This window comes from Chiloscyllium punctatum, chromosome 26, assembly GCF_047496795.1.
Source record: "Chiloscyllium punctatum isolate Juve2018m chromosome 26, sChiPun1.3, whole genome shotgun sequence".
Taxonomy (NCBI): Eukaryota; Metazoa; Chordata; class Chondrichthyes; order Orectolobiformes; family Hemiscylliidae; genus Chiloscyllium; species Chiloscyllium punctatum.
This window is the reverse complement of record NC_092764.1, coordinates 63,635,643-63,656,498: the sequence shown is the minus strand read 5'-3', so window position 1 is coordinate 63,656,498 and position 20,856 is coordinate 63,635,643. Positions and strand designations below refer to the sequence as shown.

The 20,856-nt window shown below is 42.5% G+C and overlaps 1 protein-coding gene across 1 annotated transcript in view; it reads right to left on the bottom strand.

Annotated features, from left to right (window-relative positions):
* Positions 1 to 20,856, bottom strand: part of LOC140496217 (uncharacterized) — a 135,153-nt gene that overhangs the window by 27,169 nt on the left and 87,128 nt on the right. The window contains exons 10-14 of the mRNA XM_072595717.1: positions 17,413 to 17,529; positions 17,288 to 17,318; positions 14,575 to 14,692; positions 3,440 to 3,590; positions 1,644 to 1,772 (exon numbers count right to left, since the gene is read on the bottom strand). Coding sequence (XP_072451818.1) covers positions 1,644 to 1,772; positions 3,440 to 3,590; positions 14,575 to 14,692; positions 17,288 to 17,318; positions 17,413 to 17,529 — 546 coding nt within the window. The remainder of the gene's footprint in view (positions 1 to 1,643; positions 1,773 to 3,439; positions 3,591 to 14,574; positions 14,693 to 17,287; positions 17,319 to 17,412; positions 17,530 to 20,856) is intronic.

The window sequence follows — 20,856 nt, the reverse complement described above, 5'->3', positions numbered from 1 at the left end:
ACCCTGAGTACCCAGTCCACCTCTCCTATTCATGACATCTCTTCTTTTCAATACCTCTTCCAATAAGATTTGCAGTGCATATCTGAAAGTTTGATCCATGCTGTCCCCGAGGATCAGCACGGTTGGCTGTTCCACAACCCTGATGTTTGAATGGTCTCAGCACCATCTGCAGCCAAAGAGCATCTCCCCATCTCGAAGTGGACACTGGCTTTAGACTATGTTTGACACACATGATACTGGAACCTTTACTGATCTGTTTCGCCAATGATCAGCCACGGGGCAGTGGTTGTATGTAGCAACAATGGAAATGAGGTAGCACAAAACTGATATCCGGTCTCCACCTCAATCAACAGACATGGATTAATTGGACATCACAATCCCTGGACCTGTGTCCATCAGTAAACCCATACTGTCTCTGCAGTTATAATACAAACTGGTTCCAAGATCCTCACACCAGGCCTCACTCCACGCTCTCTGACAATGACCATCACTGATGATCACACTAAAGTGGGAGACTCGATAAGTAAGAACTCCCTGTACTTTGGAGCACTCTCATCTTCAAGAACATGAAGGGGCTGTTACATACCTGAGAGGATATCCTGGGTCATTGGGGGGATGTTACATACCTGAGAGGATACCCTGGGTCATTCTTGGGGGGATGTTACATACCTGAGAGGATACCCTGGGTCATTCTTGGGGGGATGTTACATAACTGAGAGGATACCCTGGGTCATTCTTGGGGGGATGTTACGTACCTGAGAGGATACCCTGGGTCATTCTTGGGGGGATGTTATGTACCTGAGAGGATACCCTGGGTCATTCTTGGGGGGATGTTATGTACCTGAGAGGATACCCTGGGTCATTCTTGGGGGGATGTTACGTACCTGAGAGGATACCCTGGGTCATTCTTGGGGGGATGTTATGTACCTGAGAGGATACCCTGGGTCATTCTTGGGGGGATGTTACATACCTGAGAGGATACCCTGGGTCATTCTTGGTGGATCACACCACTGTGCAGCACCTTGGCAGATTGCTATTTAAATGCAATCTGTTATTGTTACATTGATTGAATGGAAACCTAAAGCTTGAATCTGTCCCTTGCTGTTGTCCATCAGAAAGGTAACATTTCGGTGCTTTCTTTAGAGATGTTATTACAAACCTCTGGAACAGATGGAACTTGAAACCAGGTTTTCTGGCTTAGAGGTAGGGACACTACCACTGCACTGCAGTGTTTACTGTCACACTAACACACTGGTCACTTGTTGTTGTGTAGTGATGTACAACAAAGTGACTGATGTTAGCCTGAAGCACAAATATTTGACCATTAGGTTTTTATCCAAAGATGGTCATTTTTATTCCATTCCCTCCCCCACCCTGGTGTACTCTGCTCATGTTACTCGGTATGGCCTTGGAAATTCTCACATTCAGGACGGTGTACTAACTGAACACACAAAGAAATATCTGCTCAAAGCATCAATTTACCTCAGCAAGAGTTCAATAACTGTTTAAATAATGCTCAACAAGAACGAAAACTATCGCCTCCGATAAAATGCTCAATAAGCAACAGGGAGAAAGGTCAATTATTTTAGTACTTTTGATAAAATCCAACAGCTCATTACACACTTGGGAAAGTGATTAATTACCTGGAACAGTCTTGCATCCCTGAATAATAGTACTTTACTCCGTATCATTCTCGTTGTAATGTTGATGTTGTCCAGGAGAGTTGGTGACAGACTGATCCTAATCGCTGGGTCAAAGGCAGAGATATTCTCCTGTGTTTTATATTCAATAGAAATAATACATTTGGTTAACTGACAAGAATCTGCAATGCCATTTCCCTCTTCCCTTCAGGAGTAACGCGCTGAAGAAGTTTCAAACTTTTGGCCTTTTTTCCCACTTTAGGACTTCAGCACAAGAATTAAGGCTGACCCACCAGTGCAGTACTGAGGAGGCAGTGGGGGGGGGGGGGGTCTGCATTGTTGGAGGGGATGACTTTCAGATGGGATATTAAACGGAGGTCCCTTCTACCTGCCTGGTTGGTTGTGAAAGGCCCTATGGCACCATTTTGAAGAGGAGCTCAGGAATTATCTTTCAATCAACATCAGAAAAGCAGGTAATCTGGGTCATTGTTATATTGTTGTTTGGAGGAGGTTGCTGTGCATGAGTTCACTGCCCTGTTTCCTACAACCGTGTCCACACTTCAGAAAGTACGTCACTGGCTCTAAAGTGGTTTGAGAAATGCCAAATAAATCCAATTTTTTTCTTTCTATTAAAAAATCCTGTTGACCTTTGGTGGAAGTTCTAACACTCGCTGTGGGAGTTCTTTAGCAGCACTCAGAGCATCTTCCACCTCACAATATGGTACCAGAGGCCTGGGGCCTGCATGAACATCAGGGAAATGACAGTGGGACCAGAAAATAGAGGCTGACTCACACAATCAGAAATATAATTATGGTCACCCTCAAACTGTTCAAACTCATTACCAAAACTCTGCTCGTCTCAAAACAGAATTGGAATTTTAAATGTTTTAAGAGAGAACTTCTGAGGTAATTTTAATCTCACTTGTCCCGTATGAAATGGAGTTAAAGCAACCGACAGTTTTATGCTGCACTCAAATTTCCACCGGACTAATTTCAGTTCCCTCTCAATCTTCCGGGAAGTAACGGGGTCATTGAATCAGCACCAGGATGGAGCCCTTACTCATTCCCTTCGTTAAGAATATGGGAGGAGAAGAGTGTGAGCACGTACACAGGGTTATGTGCTTGTTTGTTATGCACTTGTTTGCATGTTATGTAGAATCCCTACAGTGTGCAAGCAGGCCATTTGGCTCATCGAGTTCATACTGACCCTCCGAACAGCATCCCACCCAGATCCATCCCACTGTGTTATCCCTGAAACCCTGCATTCCATATGGTCAATGGATCATCCCTGGATCACATCCCCACTTTAGCATGGCCAATTACCTTACCCACACAGTTTTGAACTGTGGGAGGACCCTGGAGCACCCGGAGGAAACTCACGCAGACACGGCAAGAAGGTGCAAACTCCACACAGACAGACGGTCACCCAAGGCTGGAATCAACCCTGGGTCACTGGCACCGTGAGGCAGCAGTGCTAACCACTGTTCCACCCAGTTGTGTAGTGTGTTTGTGTGTATTTATGTCTGTGTATGTGCATGTGTGTTTGTTTATGTATTTGTGTCCGTGTGTGGGTGCATGGTGTTTGGGTGTGTGTGTGTGTGTGTGTGTGTGTGTGTGTGTGTGTTGCATGGTGGAGGTGGAACAGAAAGTAAGTGAATGTCACACGTTCAAACTCGGAGCAATAACAGAGAAAGAGAGACTGCACTATGAAGAGAAAGTGGGGACACATGACTTCCAGCCACTCATCCTGCCAGCAGGACTCTAACTGGGACCACGAGAGGATTTCCACATACACTCACCGTATCTGCATTAGGGAACTGGAGAGCTGGGAAATTTTCAGCTTCTGTATCTTGAATGTAGAATATTACATTCTCTGTTTCAATAACTTGTCTGTCCATTTCACAGTCTCCAATCAGTAATTTGTTTTCCAAACCTGAGATGATCGAAGCTCTGCATAAGATTAGTAAAGGAAGAATGTTACTGCCCGCCAGTTAAGGAGGGCTGGAGTTCAGCAGCAGTGGGTTCGGGATAACTTGCTGCATCAGGACAAATAGTTTTACACAGTGCATTGGCCTGAGGCCCACACTGCACTCTAGCTGCCCATCTGGGTGAAGGAGGTGAAGGAGAGAGGCCTGAAGCCCTTGGGGAGGCTGTACAGCCGGTTCATGAGGATCTTTATCTTCAGTGTAAATACAGCACGTCCTCATGGTGCAACCAGACCAGTTTGTTCATTTGGTACGGATCAAAATGTGAGGCTGCATTCCTGATTACAATATTTCACACATTTTCTTCCTGATGGCATCCTGGGATCTGCCCAGTGCCTTGAGCAGCTTGCTCTAGGCCAAAGAATGTCCTGGTTCTGCACAATGCCATCCAGACAATGCTCTTTGATTACGTTCTCTGCATAACATGCAGCACTCACATGAAATAAGACAGAATGATGCCAATCAATTGGCCTGGAGATACCTGGTGGGGTCAGACCAGTTGGTGCAGAGGCACTGGGGGACTTTATCAGAGCCATGAGCTTTATTCAGTCATTAGCCACAACAAAAACCTGAGTAATTGATAGAAGATATCATTCTGAGGCCCAGAGGAGGGAAAGGATAGCTCCCAGGAAGCTCAGTTATTCAACAAGACAGTAGATGTTTGCAAATGGCAATGGGGGAGTGCTGAGGGAAGGGAGGATCAGAAGCTTCAGGAAATGCAGGATGGCACTGAACAAAGTAGGAAGACACTGCACACTCGCTGCACTTGGTAGGATTACAGATTGTGGTGTTTATCACCAATGTGATTCAGGGAAGTGACTAAATTACCTTCATGTGTACATGTATAGATCTGGGAGTCAGTTAGCTCGGTTGGCTGGATGGTTGGTTTGTTTTGCAGAGTAATGTCATGACCATGGGTTCAATCCCCTTACTGACTCTCCTTCTCAAACACCCCATCCCCTCGGGGACCTTCAGGTTTAAACACCTCCAGTAATCTCTCTCCATGAGAGAGTAGTTCAGTGATCTTCTAAGATTATGACAACTTTACCTCTTCTATAAATCTACAACTATGATTTTTAAAATGTTTCAGGATTTAAGTGTTTTACATGATTGAGATACGACATCTGTCTATCTGAGTAATTCCATAAAAGTATACGATTACAGCCGGTTTATTCATGATTAATTATAAAATAGAGAGGCAGAGAAAGATATCGAGGGCATTCCTGATGTGTAGAAGCAGAAGACTTTGTAACTAAGAAAGATGGATGGTAGGGAGGGTTATAGTCACAGAATAAGGGGTCAGCCAGTTAGGACCAAGGCAAGGAGGAAGGTCGTGTTGGGAAATGTCTTCATTTTTTTAAAGACAAAAGCCACATTGCACTGACTGAGGATCACAGTCACAGAAAGCACCATCACTTGTACATTCTACATTTTAAACCAGTGAAATGGAGTGACCCTGTCTGCCAGGCTGCACCAAGAGAAATAGCCTGGAAAGAGCGTGAATGGGTGCCAATCCTTATCTCATGAACAAAGGTCAACAAACAATCCAACAGGTAAACTCAAGGGGCTGGTGACACACCATGAGGTGGAGGTAGTGACAAGCAATCGAGGAGGGCGCTAGGAGCAGTTGGCTCACTTCCCACAACTGAGAAGGGGATCGCGGAGGTCCCTGTTCTCAACAGGAGAATGAGCTTCTAACAGAGGTCGGTCATGAGAAGTGACCAAGGAGGACTCTGGGGGAAGACAGCTCGCTTACTCCAACTGAGAAGGGGATTGTGGAGGACCCAGTATCGAAAAACAGTCTCAAAGAACAGTCGTACCAAAGAATGGTCACTCCACAATGTGATGGCCAGGCAGTAGGAGTGTAGAGATGGCAGGCATGTGAGTGACTGAAAGGAATTGAGACAGCAGATCCAGGAAATTCAGGATTCCATGGAGCTGTCTAATGGGTCTGATGTTTTAGATCCCTATTTAGTGAGCAATGTGACTGAATTGGGGATGGATGACTCGAAGGAAAACCACAATACCATGGTGCATGAAGGTACTCTGGGAAAAGAGAGAAGGGCTGAGAGGCTGATTAGGGAGACGGTAGCAGTTGGTGACTCAATAGCTCGAGCAATAGACAGTCTGGTTTGCAGATGAGATTGTGAGTCCTGTATGCTCTGCTGCTTCCTGAGTGCATGGATTTGGGATGTAATGTAACGGCTGGATAAACTTCTGGTAGGGAGGGTGAAAAACCGATGGCTGTTCACATGGGAACCAATGACAGAGGGAGGGATAGCTTGGAGGTCTTGCAGGATCAGCTTCAGGAGTTAGGGAGTAGGTTGAAATGCAGCACCTCCAGGGCAGGAATCTCAGGAATACTCCCTGTGCCATGAGTTTCACCATTTAGGCAAAGGCAGATCAGGGAGGTAAATGTGTGGCTTGAGGGATGCTGCAGGATGGAGGGGTTTAGATTTTATTACAAGTGGGATCACTTTTGGGAAATAGGAGATGGGCTTCACCAAAACAGAAATGGAAATAATCTCCTGGCTGAAAGAGTAAATAGTGTAGTGAGTGTGGGTTTAAACTTGTAAGGCAGGGATGTGGGTTAACTAATGGACCTAGTTTTGGAGGTACCAGAGAAGGGCTAAACAGAGAAGATGGAGAACAAGGAAAAGGAAGTGAAGGAAGGTTTGAGTGTTGACGGTGAACAAAGAAATGGTTGCCTCCCACTGGGCAAGGAAGAAATAAGGGCAGGGTAAATTGTATGTATGTAAATGTACGGAGTATAGTGAACAAAACTAGGGACAGGAAACAGAGATTTGTCTCGTGGGATATGATGTAGTAGCAGTGATGGAATCGATATGATTAGAGGTGAGAAACTGGAAGGGAGTGGTGACCTTAGAACATAGAACATAGAACATAGAACAATACAGCACAGAACAGGCCCTTCGGCCCACGATGTTGTGCCGAACTTCTATCCTAGATTAAGCACCCATCCATGTACCTATCCAAATGCCGCTTAAAGGTCGCCAATGATTCTGACTCTACCACTCCCACGGGCAGCGCATTCCATGCCCCCACCACTCTCTGGGTAAAGAACCCACCCCTTGTTAGATATTTATTATAGATGTCCAAATAATGGTGAGGAAATAGAAAAGAACATTTGCAGGCAGATTATGGAAATCTTCAAGACAAGTCGGATTGTGATTGTTGGTGATTGCAATTACCATTAGGGTAGACTAGTCAGGAAACAAGTGTTCAGGAGAACAGTGTGGAACAGGACATTTCCAGTCGTACAGAGAGGGAGCAGGATTGGATCTGGTCCAAGGAAATGAGGGAGGCCAAGTGGAGACTGCAAAGTTAGAGATTTTACCCTTAACACCCAACTATAAATCATTTGTATGAATCAGAAAAAAATAAGGGAGCATTTGGGAAATAGCGATCATAGTATTAATCGTGTTTGATATTATGTTGGCAAAGCATCAAAATCAGTCAAAAAGACTAAAAAGGCTGGCAGCACTCCAGGTAGAGAAGTTGCCTGACCCAGATGGGATGCATCCTAGATTGCTGAGAGAGAATATGTGAGTCTTTGACAGAAATTGTTTAGCTCTCTCTAAGCACAGGTTTAGTCCTGGGGAACTGGAGGATTGCAAAGAGACATCATTGTTTAAGAAAGGGCAAAGGATAACCCAGGAAACTGCAGACCTGTCAGCTTGTTATCAATAGGAGGAAATCTGATGGAAGCTATAACAGGGGAGAAGATAAAGATATACCTAGAGACAATCAACACAGTTTTGTCAAGTTTCAGCAATATCTGACAAACTTAATTGAGTTCTTTAATGAGGTGAAACAGGCAGTGGAGAGGGTAGTGCTGTGGATGCTGTACATTTGGACTTGTAGAAAGCATCTAATACGGTGCCACACGGCAGGATGGTTCATGAATTAGAAAGGTTTAGGATTGATAGGTCCTTGTCAGCATGGGGTAGACATTGGCTACAAGGTCGGAAACAGACGGTAGGTGTAGATGAGCATTTCTAAGACTGGAGATGAGTTGAAACTGTTGTTCCCTGTGGACTGGTGTTGGGGGCCCTTATTTTTTCTGATTCATACAAATGATTTAAAGTTGGGTGTTAAGGGTAAAATCTCTAACTTTGCAGATGACACTAAGCTCAGGAGAATAGTGAATTGGGAGGAGGATACTGAGGGACTTCAGAGGGACATTGACAAGGTGACCAAATAGGCAGACACCTGGCAGATGAATTTCAAAGCAGAGAAATTTGAGGTGATACATTTTGGTAGAAGAATCACGATACAGAATCCAGGCTCAAAGGTACCACCCTGAGGGGAGGTACAGGAGCAGAGGGAACTCAGGGGTCATGTGGATGATTCTCTGAAGGTGGTCAGACAGTTTGAAACAGTTATTGAGAAGGCGTAAAGGATCCTTGGGTTTATATAGGAGCTGAATGTATAAAAGCAGGGAGATGATGCCATACCTCTGTAAATCATTGGTCAGACCACATTTGAAGTATTGTATTCAGTTCCAGGCACCTTATTTAAGGAAGGATCTTAAAGCCCTGGAGCAAGTGTAAAGGAGATTTACCAGAAATTTCAGGATTGCCAGCAAGAGAGCTGGGAGTGAAATGAGGAGAAACTTCTTTCCTCAGAGAGTTGCTAAGATTTGGAACGTGCTGCCAGGGAGAGGGATGGAGTCAGATTCCATTTCAGGTTCCAAAAGAGAACTGGATATATATTTGAAAGTAATGGAATTACCGGGGTACAGAGATAGGGCTAGAGACTGGGACTGGCTGGGCAATGCTTTCAGGAGACAGTACAGACCAAATGGATCAAAGGGCCTCCTTCTGTCCAGTGATATTCTATGATTCAATAATTCAAGGATGAATTATTTGAACAATGGGATTCTGGCTGAGAGAGGAATTCCCAGCCATGATTGAATCAAGTTCTCGCTGAACTGTACTTACCAGTGTCACACTTGGGTCACTGGGCAATCAGACAGAGAATGCCATGTGACAACAAACCTCTTTATATGTTTAAGCAGCTGCCTTACTGGGCAAACATCTGAGACACTGAGGGATGAAATGCATGAGTGGGTTCTCCTTGTTTCGCTTTCTCTCTATCCAGTTTGCAAGTTTGGAACCCTGTCAGCTGATCTTGACTATCCACGTGCCACAGACCAAGGTTGTAAAAAGAACTCAACCTATCGCTGCTGTCTCCACAAAAAATGGATAAACCATCAATCGACATCTTTAAGCCACATCGATGCTGAAATTAACACAACCACCAAACTCAGTCTGGAGTAAGTCATCAGTCTTCAAGAACTATGTACCCCTTCAATATTATTGGACTCTAAATTGGGTGATCTACCCTCCTAGTCTGTAACTTTAGCCCTAACATCAGATGCACGTACCTTTCCCACAAACAATGTTAAACTGACAGGAGGTGTTATATCTGGTTTCCCTCTTTTTCCTATCTTAAATAATTAGTAAATTTCCAATCCAATGCACAATTCTCAAAACAAGGTAGACTTGAAATTATGATGCCCACCCTTTTAGTTTCTGCACTGACTGCTTCAATACCTATAGGAGGAAACATCAGAGGTTGGAAATTTAACTAAACCAAGTCCCATTATTTTTTCCATTCAATTTTCTGAAACTGATATTGAAACCTTGATGTATGTTCCATTTTCCCTCTTGCAATGGTCACATTGCTGTGGAAAGACATGCAAAAAACTAACTTCACAAAATGTCAATATCTTCCATGGAATTTCATTTTCGAAATGCAAAGTACATGTTAGGAAATTTCATGGTGACATAGTGATAGCCCTTGGAAAATGTCATTGTTAGAACAGTTTTCAATTCTCAATGACAAAGACAACCTATACATTAAGATCTTCTACATGGTTGGAAAATTAAATCACTTCACATCATTACAGTTTTATGGACATTATCCTCAAGAGCATTTCAGTCTCCTCAAAAACAAACTGTCACCCCACATCGTAGATTAAGATCCTGGCTAAGGCAAAAATGAGTCTGTTTGAACTTAACACTGAGTTTAAAGGGGCCTGCTAATTTTAGGTTTCCTTCATGTTTGAATCATATGCTGCTATCTTTTCCCTTCCAGTGAAAATGGAATCTGTCAGAAATGCATCCAACAGTTTCACATCTGGGTCGTGTCCACCATTTTAATGGGTATAGGAGTCTCCAGGACTCCACTGGAAACCAGATCTTTGTGTCTGTGGCAGTATTGCCTTTCTTTGTGTTTAATTAGCTCAACTCTCCCTCAAACACTCATATTAGAATAATCTTCTAACATTAACCACTGTATTACTCAGAAGATCTTTTCAATCTTGTGATGACAGCAAGACCTGATACGGCAGGATAATAGGCCTCAGATGGAAAGAAATTTGCAATCATGAGGGAAATGCTGTTGAGCTTTGTGCTGACAAGTTCATTGGTCCGGATGGACTCCATCCAAGTGACTTAAACGTGGCGGCGAGTGGAAGTAGATATGTAGTTTCTCATATTGCACAGTTTGCTGGATTTGGGGAAATATCTGTTCAAGTGGAAGATAATTAATGCAATTCCTTTATTCAAAATCTGTCAGAGCGAAAATATTAGAAGCTATGATCAAAGATATTATCATAGAGCGCTTAAAAAAATTGAAAATAATTAGGCAGAGTCAACAAGGCTGTGTGAAAGGGAAACCATAACAAAATGAATTAATTTACTAGAGCTCTTTGAAGAAGTAACATGTGCTGTGGAAAAGGCACCATGTCAAAGGTTAGGGAGGAAAATAAAGCCTGAGGGTGTCGGGTATAATACATTGATATGAACCAAAGATTAACTCATTAACAGGAAACAGAAAGTGGCATAATTAGGCCTTTTTCTGGTTGGCAAGGTGTTACAAATAATGTGCCTCAGGAATCAATGCTGGGGCTTCCAACTTGTATAATTTATAGAAAGGAATTGGATTAAGAAACCTAAGGCAGAATTGCTAAATTTGTTGATGACACCAAAATAGGTAGAATACAGAGTCATGAATAGGACAGATTGAGGCTACAACAGGTTACAGGGAAATAATTGGGTGAAGATTTGATGAATGGAGTATAACGTGGGAAACTGCAACGACCCCGTTTTAGAGAAATAAAACAGAAACATTTCTAAATGGAGAGATTGTAGGACCTTTGTGAAACACAGCAATCTGGGTTTATTAGTGAATTAATCACAGAAATCTAGCATGCAAGTACAGCAAGTATTTAGGAACGCTGTTAGAACATAATTGTTTATTGTGAGAGGAATTGAATATAAAAGTGGGAAGGTTGTGCTCCAGTTATGCAGGTCACCAGTGAGATCACATCTGTGGATCTATGTATAACACTGATCTCCTTATTTAAGGAAGGATGGAAATGACGGAGGAGGTTTAAGAGACCCAAGTGGGCATGTTGGCTAATGAGAAAGGTTTGGACGATCTCATCTTGTATCTGTTGGAGCTGGGAAAAGTAAGAGGTGACTTGATTGAAGTGTAAGACCTGGAAGGAATCGAAGTGGAGGATGTGGAGATGATGTTCTTTCTTTACGGGAGAATCCAAAACTAGAGGTCACTGTTTAAAAACAAAGGGTTTAAAGATGGAGATAAGGAGAGTTGTTTTCTCTCAGAGGATCATGTATCTTTGGAACACTCTTCCTCAAAAGATGGTGGAAACAGAAACTTTGAGTATTTTTAAGTCAGAGGTCGATAGATTCTTGGTAAGGGGTGAAAGGTTATGGCAGGAGGAGGCGGAATGTGGAGTTGAGGTTACATTCAGATCAGCACCCCCTCCCCCCCAACTCCCATGATCTTCAATAAGATCTTCAATGGCGAGGACAGGCTCAAGGGGCCAGATAGCCTGTTTCTGATCCTGACTCATACGTACATATATTATGTTTTATACTGTCTCCTTTAATTCAAGATCAACCGTAATACTTTGGAGCGGGTGTGTGACCTCTTACAAACCTCCTGGTGACAAGCTCATGTAACCTCATTTTATGTCTGCCCAGAGATAGATCCATGTGACTTCTTGGTCTGCAGACATAAAGTCAAACTGAACCTTATTTAAGATTAGGCACAAGCTTAACACCTGGATACAACAGACAGCAACTGGCCTACACTCACAGGCTCAGAGTTAGTCTGACTGAACAATATGGAGAATAAAACAGTTGCTGCTTTGTCACAATGGTGTAAAGGTCTAATTTCATGTTAACTCGCAAGCAGAATATACGTAGTATATTGAGACCAATAATTCCAACTGTTCAATCTAATCTTCATAGCTGAAGGATCTCATCTCTGGAACATTCTCAGAAACTTCTTCAACACTCTCTAACATTCATCTAAAGTGTGGTACCCCAGCACTGTACACAATACTCCAACTGAGGACTCACCAGTGTCTAAGACAGGTTCAGCATCCCCTCCCTGTTCTGTTATTCTGTTAATAAAGTGAAGGATGCTTTATTCTTTGTGCTGTCAGCTTTAATGACTCACACACATGTACTTCCAGGTCTCTCTGCCCTTGCACATCCTTTGTTTCATACTGTCTCTCTATGTTCTTTCTAACAAAGTGCATCACCTCACACTTTTTTGCATTGAATCTTCCACGTCCATTCTACCATTTCATCAATATCCTTTGGAGGTGCTGCACTACTATCCTCACAGTGTACAGTGTCTTGAAGTTTTGTATCTTCTATAAATTTGGAAGCTTGTCCCCTATACTCCATGATCTAGAATTTTAATATAAGTCAGGAAAAACAAGGGTTCCAATACTGATCCCAGTTTGGAAACTTGTCATCTCTCAGGAGAACATTCTCTCAGACAATGCACATTGATCTCTGTGGAGAAACTGCTTCATACAGCACGAGTTCTGTTGGAGACACACAAACACGAAAGGGTAAAACTCCCAGACGAAGGTCCATTACAGCGATGTTGATTTCCGTACCAACTGCTGCCCTACTCAGAGTATACACAAATATTAACATGAGTTCGCAGAAGGAGTAGGCCAAAAGCCCCACTTGTGCAGACACTTTTAAATGGCAATGTAACATGTAACACACTTAAATTATTTTGCAAGCTCGATCCAGCCGTTAGGAAAGAGACCAGAGTGGTTTAAACATTGGGGATGCTGGTTTAACAAGACAATGGCTTGCTTTCTGTAGTTCCTTTCTGGGAATAGGTATATTTTTCAGCACTGTCCTGAAGTATATTGGGCTCCACACATGCAGGGAAACAGAATAGGGAGGTGTGCAAAATATAATCAGCATTCCATGGAAGCAACACAGAAATGTGCAAGTTTAACGTCTTACATCAAGAAAGATTTCTCCCATTTGATGCCAATTTTACCTGAGCTTGCTGATGGTAAAAGAAGCAATATAAATCCTAATTTCTGCCCCCCTACTTATCACTCTGGCAAAGGATTTTCATGAATAATACTAGCATGAGGCTAGAGCAGAATATCCTGTTCTCACTGGTGTTCTCACGAGCTTGGAGACAGGGAGGGTAAATAATTAGATGGGATGGTGTTTTACCTGAACCCTGCTGATTTCCCATCTTCACCAGAGTTAGGGTCTGGGCTGCAGCTCAACTTCCCCACCATGCTCATAGTCAAGGCCCTTAAGTGCTGAAAATGTGTTGCTGGAAAAGCGCAGCAGGTCAGGCAGCATCCAAGGAACAAGAGAATCGATGTTTCAGGCATAAGCCCTTCTTCAGGAATGAGGAAAGTGTGTCTAGCAGGGTAAGATAAAAGGTAGGGAAGAGGGACTTGGGGGAGGGGCGTTGGAGATGCGATAGGTGGAAGGAGGTCAAGATGAGGGTGATAGGCCGGAGTGGGGTGGGGGCGGAGAGGTCAGGAAGAAGATTGCAGGTTAGGAAGGCGGTGCTGAGTTCGAGGGATTTGACTGAGACAAGGTGGGGGGAGGGGAAATGAGGAAACTGGAGAAATGTGAGTTCATCCCTTGTGGTTGGAGGGTTCCTAGGCGGAAGATGAGGCGCTTTTCCTCCAGCCGTCGTGTTGCTATGGTCTGGCAATGGAGGAGTCCAAGGACCTGCATGTCCTTGGTGGAGTGGGAGGGGGAATTGAAGTGTTGAGCCACGGGGTGGTTGGGTTGGTTGGTCCGGGTGTCCCAGAGGTGTTCTCTGAAAAGTTCCGCAAGTGCCAATAATGGATCACAAGATGGCCTCATCCCACCACCTCTGCTGGGATTAACGCAGCTACAAGTGGGCATGGTGCTATGTGGCGTGCTGGACTGATCAAACTGTGTGGGCTGCTTGTCACCTCTGGGGAGATTGTGTGTTGGTGTCCTTCAAACAGAGGCAATCAGTAACTAATTGAGGGATAACAGATCAGGAAGGGATTGGTTGGTGAGAATTGCCCCCGCATTTGTTTCCTACCCTCCTGGCCCCTATTTCCCTGCAACTTCCCACAGCACTATCCCTGCTACATTACTGACCTGTGGCTTGGCTCCTCCAGGAGCCTGGGATTTGGGGGAGTGGGGGTGGATCCTCTGACATCATCCATGACCACTTCAGTGGCACTGCTGAGCACATCGACTGCCAGCAGCTCTCACTGTATGGCACTGCTACCCCCAGGGTAATGATTCCAAGGAAGGCTCTGTCAATCGCCGTGCCACTGCCTGATTGGCATGTGGTTTGGCTGGTATTCGTCCTAAAGAGACACAATGGGTTTCTTGCTGACTCTCTCCAGTCATCAGGTGAGACCTCTGATATTTCAACAAGACTGCCTCGGGTACCTCCTTCAGACTGGGATACGAGCACAGAGTAGGTTCAAACAGAGGGAACAGCCAGAAAAACACCAAGTATTATTGAACATACAGTCTAGTTAAAAACCCTAGTACTGGGATGATATCGAAATGAACTGTGTTGTGAGGCTGACATTGCCCTTTAGGAGAATAATTATTTACATGTGAGGAGTGTGGTTGGTACATCTCTGGATGAATTTGTTCACTATTCCAACTGCAGCCGTGCATTGTTCACTTTCATCAAGCTGGCGCCGCAAATGTTCACAAGTCTCAGTCGGCCCTGAGTGGAGAAGGAGAAGATTAAATAATCAGGTCAATACAAATCAGCTCCAGCCCTTCAAAATACCAACAGGAAAACACCCACAGTACGGTCTCGGGGTAAACCCGCTTTGTTTTATTCTGGGAGTGGAATCTCTTTCTCAGCTCTTTAATTAACTGGTTAATGAGTTTGAGAGAAATTTCCAGTTTTGACTCAAATCGATCAGTGAAATCTTCAATTAGGTTGTAAGCAGAGAAGTTTCAAACTGGTGCATCAATCAGTTCATTACAAATAATTTAAACAGTAATAATCCCATCATGTTACTATGCTTTTACAATTATTCAAACTTATCAAATATTTCAAAGAACTAGAATAATTATTAACTGGGACTACAGCAAATCCACAATCTGACAGAGGGATCATTTGGACCAGTTTACATGAAGAACCTTCTGTCATAGAGAAAAAATGGAGCCTAATGAAATGGATAGACTGTAACCTCTCCAATCCAGAATGTTCAGGATCAAAGTATCTCTGGATATTGGAATTTTCTGGATTAAAGAATAACATTAAAACACAAAAGTGGAGAACATCAAACTTATAAATGTTCACTTACAGCATAAAACACCGATAAAACATTATAAAGCAGTAAAAATATTGTGTTACTTATGCCCCATTTACACTCACAAACTATTGGACTAAAATGGTGCTTAAAGTTAATCAAATCCACTCAGAACATTTCTAGAATACTTATGTTTCTAAACTCTAGATTTCTCGACTGCAGAGTCTGGAGTTTATTTCCAATTTTATATCTCATTTACACAATCGAAACAGTTTGGGATCTAATTGTCTCTTTATCCACTGATGGATTCCTATCTTCATTTAGTGAACAGTGATTCAGTTTTTAGAATTCTGTTTCCTGTGGGTTTGTTTGTGAAGTGAAGCTAATTAAGATGTGACTCCACGGATTTTGCTAAACCTCTTATCAGAATTGGTTAAAATGGTCTGCAATATCCAAAATTCCACATAAAAGCTCAATCCTGTAACGTATGTTGGAAATGTCCACATGAGGCCATGATTGGAGGTTCTGGTCTCACTCCGAGGTTTGACAGTTAAAGATGGGGTGTTCATAAACAAAAACCAAAATTGCTGGAAAATCTCAGCAAGTCTGGCAGCATCTATGAAGAAAAATCAGAATTAACATTACTGGTCCGGTGACCCTTCCTCAGTTCTGAAACGTTAACTCTGATTTCTCTTCATAGATGCTGCCAGACTTGCTGAGATTTTCCAGTGACTTCAGTTTAGTGACCACTTCTAAATGCTTCCAACATATGGCAATGGCAGATGGCATGAGCAGCCATGGTGAGATATCAAAATGAATTAGACCTTTGACCATCACCCTCAATAGTTCCAGGCTTCAACATGTGTCTAACAGTACATGTTCAGATCCCTTGAAGTGGCCAGTGAGCTCAGTTGGCTGGATGGCTGGTGTGTATCAGATTGGTGCCCCCAGCACACAGATGTCCTCCAATCTAACTGGGGTGGGTTCAAGACCCTTCTCCTCACTCCATTCATGGTGGAGATTGATGGGCTGTGAATTGGACCTCTCTTCAGGCAGAGAACTGAAGGAAACCATGACAAACCTCCACCATCTGCTACAAGCAGCCATTGCTGTCCCAATAAAGCAGCAGCAAAGAGAATTACAGTACTTGATTTTCCTGGAACAGGATCATTTCACGACCCCATTGTTCATGTTGCACACATCAGACTGACCATTGCTGCATTATAAAGTCACTGATGCACTAATTGGGTGCATGGCACCAGCTTCACCAACAGGGCAGGGAGAGTGGTTCCTTCTACATTTCTGGCCCTCCCAGGCTGTAAGGAGTCACCGATTAGTCCAATATTTACAGTGAAGGCCAGAACTGCATTTAATTAATCCAGTCATGGGATTCACTTCCATTAGTAAGGAATAGTTTGTGATCACTAGCAACAGAATATTTATGTAAAAGTCTGTCTTCTTGACAATATCCATAATCTGTGAATGCTTTAAATGATTCATTGGTGGAAAGATGTACTTCCCATAGTTGTGTGGTAAGTAACCAATGAGGAAACCTTTTACTACACTCCAGATTGGTTACGATGAGATCCTCACCAAAGCGGACACTCTTGATGAGTGATTGGATTTGAATTGTCAAACAGCTGTTACCTTGCTGCTGGATTATTAATCCACGAGGGAGTTGAGGTTTACAGTGATTGGGCGAGAAAGTGAAGATTAGGCCAAGGTCGGATCTGCCATAATCTTTTTTTTAAGTTTAAAGTACTCATATGTAATGGGAATTTTGCCAGTATTTCCTTCAATGGACATACAATTGAGCTGAGTTTAAATTTCTGATGGAACTGTCTCACAATGGTCCAACTGCAGCAGACCTCGATGTGTGATAGCAAAGGGCATCTATCACACAACAGTCATGTACAATACCCTGAAATATCACAGAATGGGTCCTCAATGGCAACCTAATTGCTTAAGAAAATTGTAAGTTGTTGATGTAAACTGATTTAACTTGAGATGGAAATTGTCCAGATCAGAATAATATATTTATAAAAACATTTATTTACCTGCTGAAGAGGATGTGCTGATGCTTGATTCCTAAAGTGGAAATTTACAGCATCAGATAAGTTTTCAATCAAATAATTGTTTATAAATAACAGAATGGAGATACTGAATAATAATTGGACCTTACCAGGGGTGTTTCACAGGCTCTGCCTGTCACTGGGGTAGTGACACTGACATGATTGGAAAGGTTACTCTGTGTTGTAATTTTAAATGGGTCACCACTTGGAAAAAAGGCAAAAATGTCCTGTAAAGAAATATGGTAAAAATATTGAAACAGATCTGAAAGTAAAAGTTCATACCATGAATATTTTATAGATGTTTTTATTTCCAACTTGTTGTCAGTCGCTCTAATAAGTGCTCAGTGAAATAAGCAAGGTTTATTTATTTTTAGTGCATAAATTAATTAGAAATAGAAATAAGAAAATACCCATTGCCCTGATATTTCAGGTGACACTGTTTTACAACAGAGTGTCACACCTTGTCTCAAACAATAAAAAGCCCAACAATCTGCCAAGGACAAACACAAAAGGAAGTATTTAACATGTCCAGCAGCATCCATGGAAAAGGAAATGAGAGAGTTAACATTTTCAAATGTTTGACCTTTCTTCAGAACTCAGAAAATGAGAAGTGTAATTAGTTTTGAGCAACTGAAAGGAGGTCAGGGAACATTCCAGAATGTCTGTGTACTCGATCAGTACCTAAGTACCACCGGTCTTGGATAAATGTTGAAATACTCAATGGTGACTAAAACATGATCATTGTTATCACGGAGAATCAGTCTACAGACTCCAAATGTGAGAATTCCCAAGTCTTAGCCCTTCAGTGGGTGCTATTGTGTAACTGCTCTAACTACCCCAGATTGGAGGGTAATCCCACATTAACAGGAGTGGAATTGGGGCTAACCAGGGGCTCAGGCTGAGATCAAGTATTGGACTGCTGAAGGAAATCCAAACATTTAAAATTAAAGCTTTAATACAACTCTCACTGGGGCCCTATTCAGCCTTCCCAGTCTGGTGGAGGTTCCAGATGTACCTGCTAAACATTGAGGCCTAGCAGGCAGGGACACATATAAACAGATGGACATGGAGCAGGAACAGGACAGACAGACCTTTGGGCCTGTTCCACAATTTAATAAGATCACAAGGAGTAGAAGTAGACCATTCAGCCCAAAGGTTCTGCAATTCAATCAGTTCATGGCTGATCTGATCATTCTCACTTCCACTTTCTTACTTATTTTCCAATAACCTTTAACTCTGTCACTGATTAAAAATCTGTCTACCTCAGTTTTGAATACACTTTATGGTCCAGTCTCCACAGCCCTTTGCTGTAAAGAGTTCCACAGAACCAGTGCCCTCTGAGAAAAGATATTCTTCATCATTTCTGTCTTAAGATGATCCCTTCCTCTGAGATTATGCCCCCTGCCTGTAAACTCTCCCACAAAGAGAAATAACTCTCAGCATCTAGGGTGTGTCAAATCCTCAAAGAACCTTAAATGTTTCAAGAAAGTTATCTCTCTCATTTTGCGAGACTTCAATGAGTACAGGCCAAACCTACTCAACCTCTCATAAAGATATCCCTCCATACAGAATCACAGAATTCTGACAGTGCAGAAGGAGGCCATTGCACTGGCTCCAGCACTGATCCCTGTGACATTCTGTGAGTTAGAAGCTGTCATCCTGACAAATGTTCCCCTTATCTCAACTCTCCAACATCTTTTAGGAGTGGTCTTATTCTCCACAACCACCTGATAAAGGAGCAGCACTTCGAAATCTAGAGCTCCTAAATAAACCTGTTGGATGATAACCTGGTGTTGTGTGATGTTTAACTTGGTCCACATTTTGAATGAGTGTGTTAGGCAGGCAGTTTTCCAATCCTCTGGTAATTTTCCAGAATCTATCGATTCTTTGAAGGTTCCCGCTATCAGATCCAGTATCTCTGTAGCTCCCTCCTTTAATATTCTAGGAAGCAGCCAATCAGGTCTAGGGAACCTTTATCCCTATTAGTTTCCTTAATACTTTGTCTCTGCTGATTTATTTCCTCCCCAGCCTCAATGTTTCGCCTCTTGATTATTTTTAGAATGTTATTACTGGTTTACACTGTACATGTAAAAAACTGTGACTCAAATCCATTTTTCACTCCCATTAATAACCTTTCACCTCTTGCTTTAAGAAGAATTTAGCAAATTCTGACATCAAAATATTCAAGGCCTCTGCTCCTACCAACTTTTCAAGATGACTCTGAGAAAAATATATTTTGCTTCCTCTCCATTTCTCAAGCCCCAAATCATACACAATGATCCCGAGTTGTAGTTTCTTCGAGATGAGGAAACATCCTTTCTACATCCACCAAGTCAAAGCCGTTTAGAATCTTATATATTTCAACCGTGCCATCTCTTACCCTGTTCAACTCTAATGGATACAAACCTCGTCTGTCCAACTTTCCTCATAAGTCAACCTTTCTATTCCAGGTATTAGTCTGGTAAACCTTCCCTGCACTGCTTCCCATTTATTTCCATCTTTCCTTAAATAAGGTGAGCAATACTCCACAGAGTATTCCAGATGTGGTCTCACCTCTTCACTTCTGTATTCAATTTTCCTCTCATTAAATTATACCATTCTATTAGCTTTCCTAATATTTTGCTGTACCCACACACTGACCTTTAATGATTCCTGTATTAGGACACAGATATATCTCTCTGCACCCGAGAGCATGGCAATCTCTCATCATTTAGATCATAAGCTTTTTTATTCTTTTTGTCAAAATGGACAATTTCATGTTTTGCTTCATTATATTCCATTTGCCACATCTTCCCCATTTACTTAACTTATCTACAGAGGAACCTCGATTATCTGGCATTCGATTATCCAAATTTTGGATTATCCAAACAAGATCACAAGGTCCCGATGCATGGCTAATCTATGTTATCCGGCATTCGGTTCACCGAATGGAATACTCCCTGCCTGTGGCCTTCGGATAATCGAAGTACCTCTGTATATCTTTGGGGAAACATACCTTCTGTCCTTTTGTCCAAGTCATTTATGTCAATTGTATACAGTGGAGTCCCAGTACTAATCCTACAGCACATCACTCATTATACCCTTCCCAGCTGTAACAGGCCCATTTATGATTAATCTCTGCTTCATTTTACACAGCCATTTTAGAACAGCACTTGCTGTTTTAACTACAGTCTGAGCTCTCTCTAATTGGCAAGGTTAACGACCCCCTGGTTAAACCTAACTTTTGTAATGACCAATGGAGAAGTGGCCCTGCAATGGAATCAGTGCACACCTCCAACATTGGCCAGAACAAATACTTGGATGCTCGTATCTGGCATCGAACCATAGACAGTGCTGGGAATGGCGGCTTTCTACACTTTTCACTGAACTCATGTGATCACACATGACGCTGACATGGAATCCTAATTCTAGAGGAATGAGGATAATTGTGCTGTAAATAATCATTTTTTATAAATCCAGGTTCCTGTGCACAAGACTAAAATTATACAAACCAAAATCATGGATTATTTTAATCTTTATGTAGATTGGGTCAGTCAGATTAGCAGAGGGAGCCA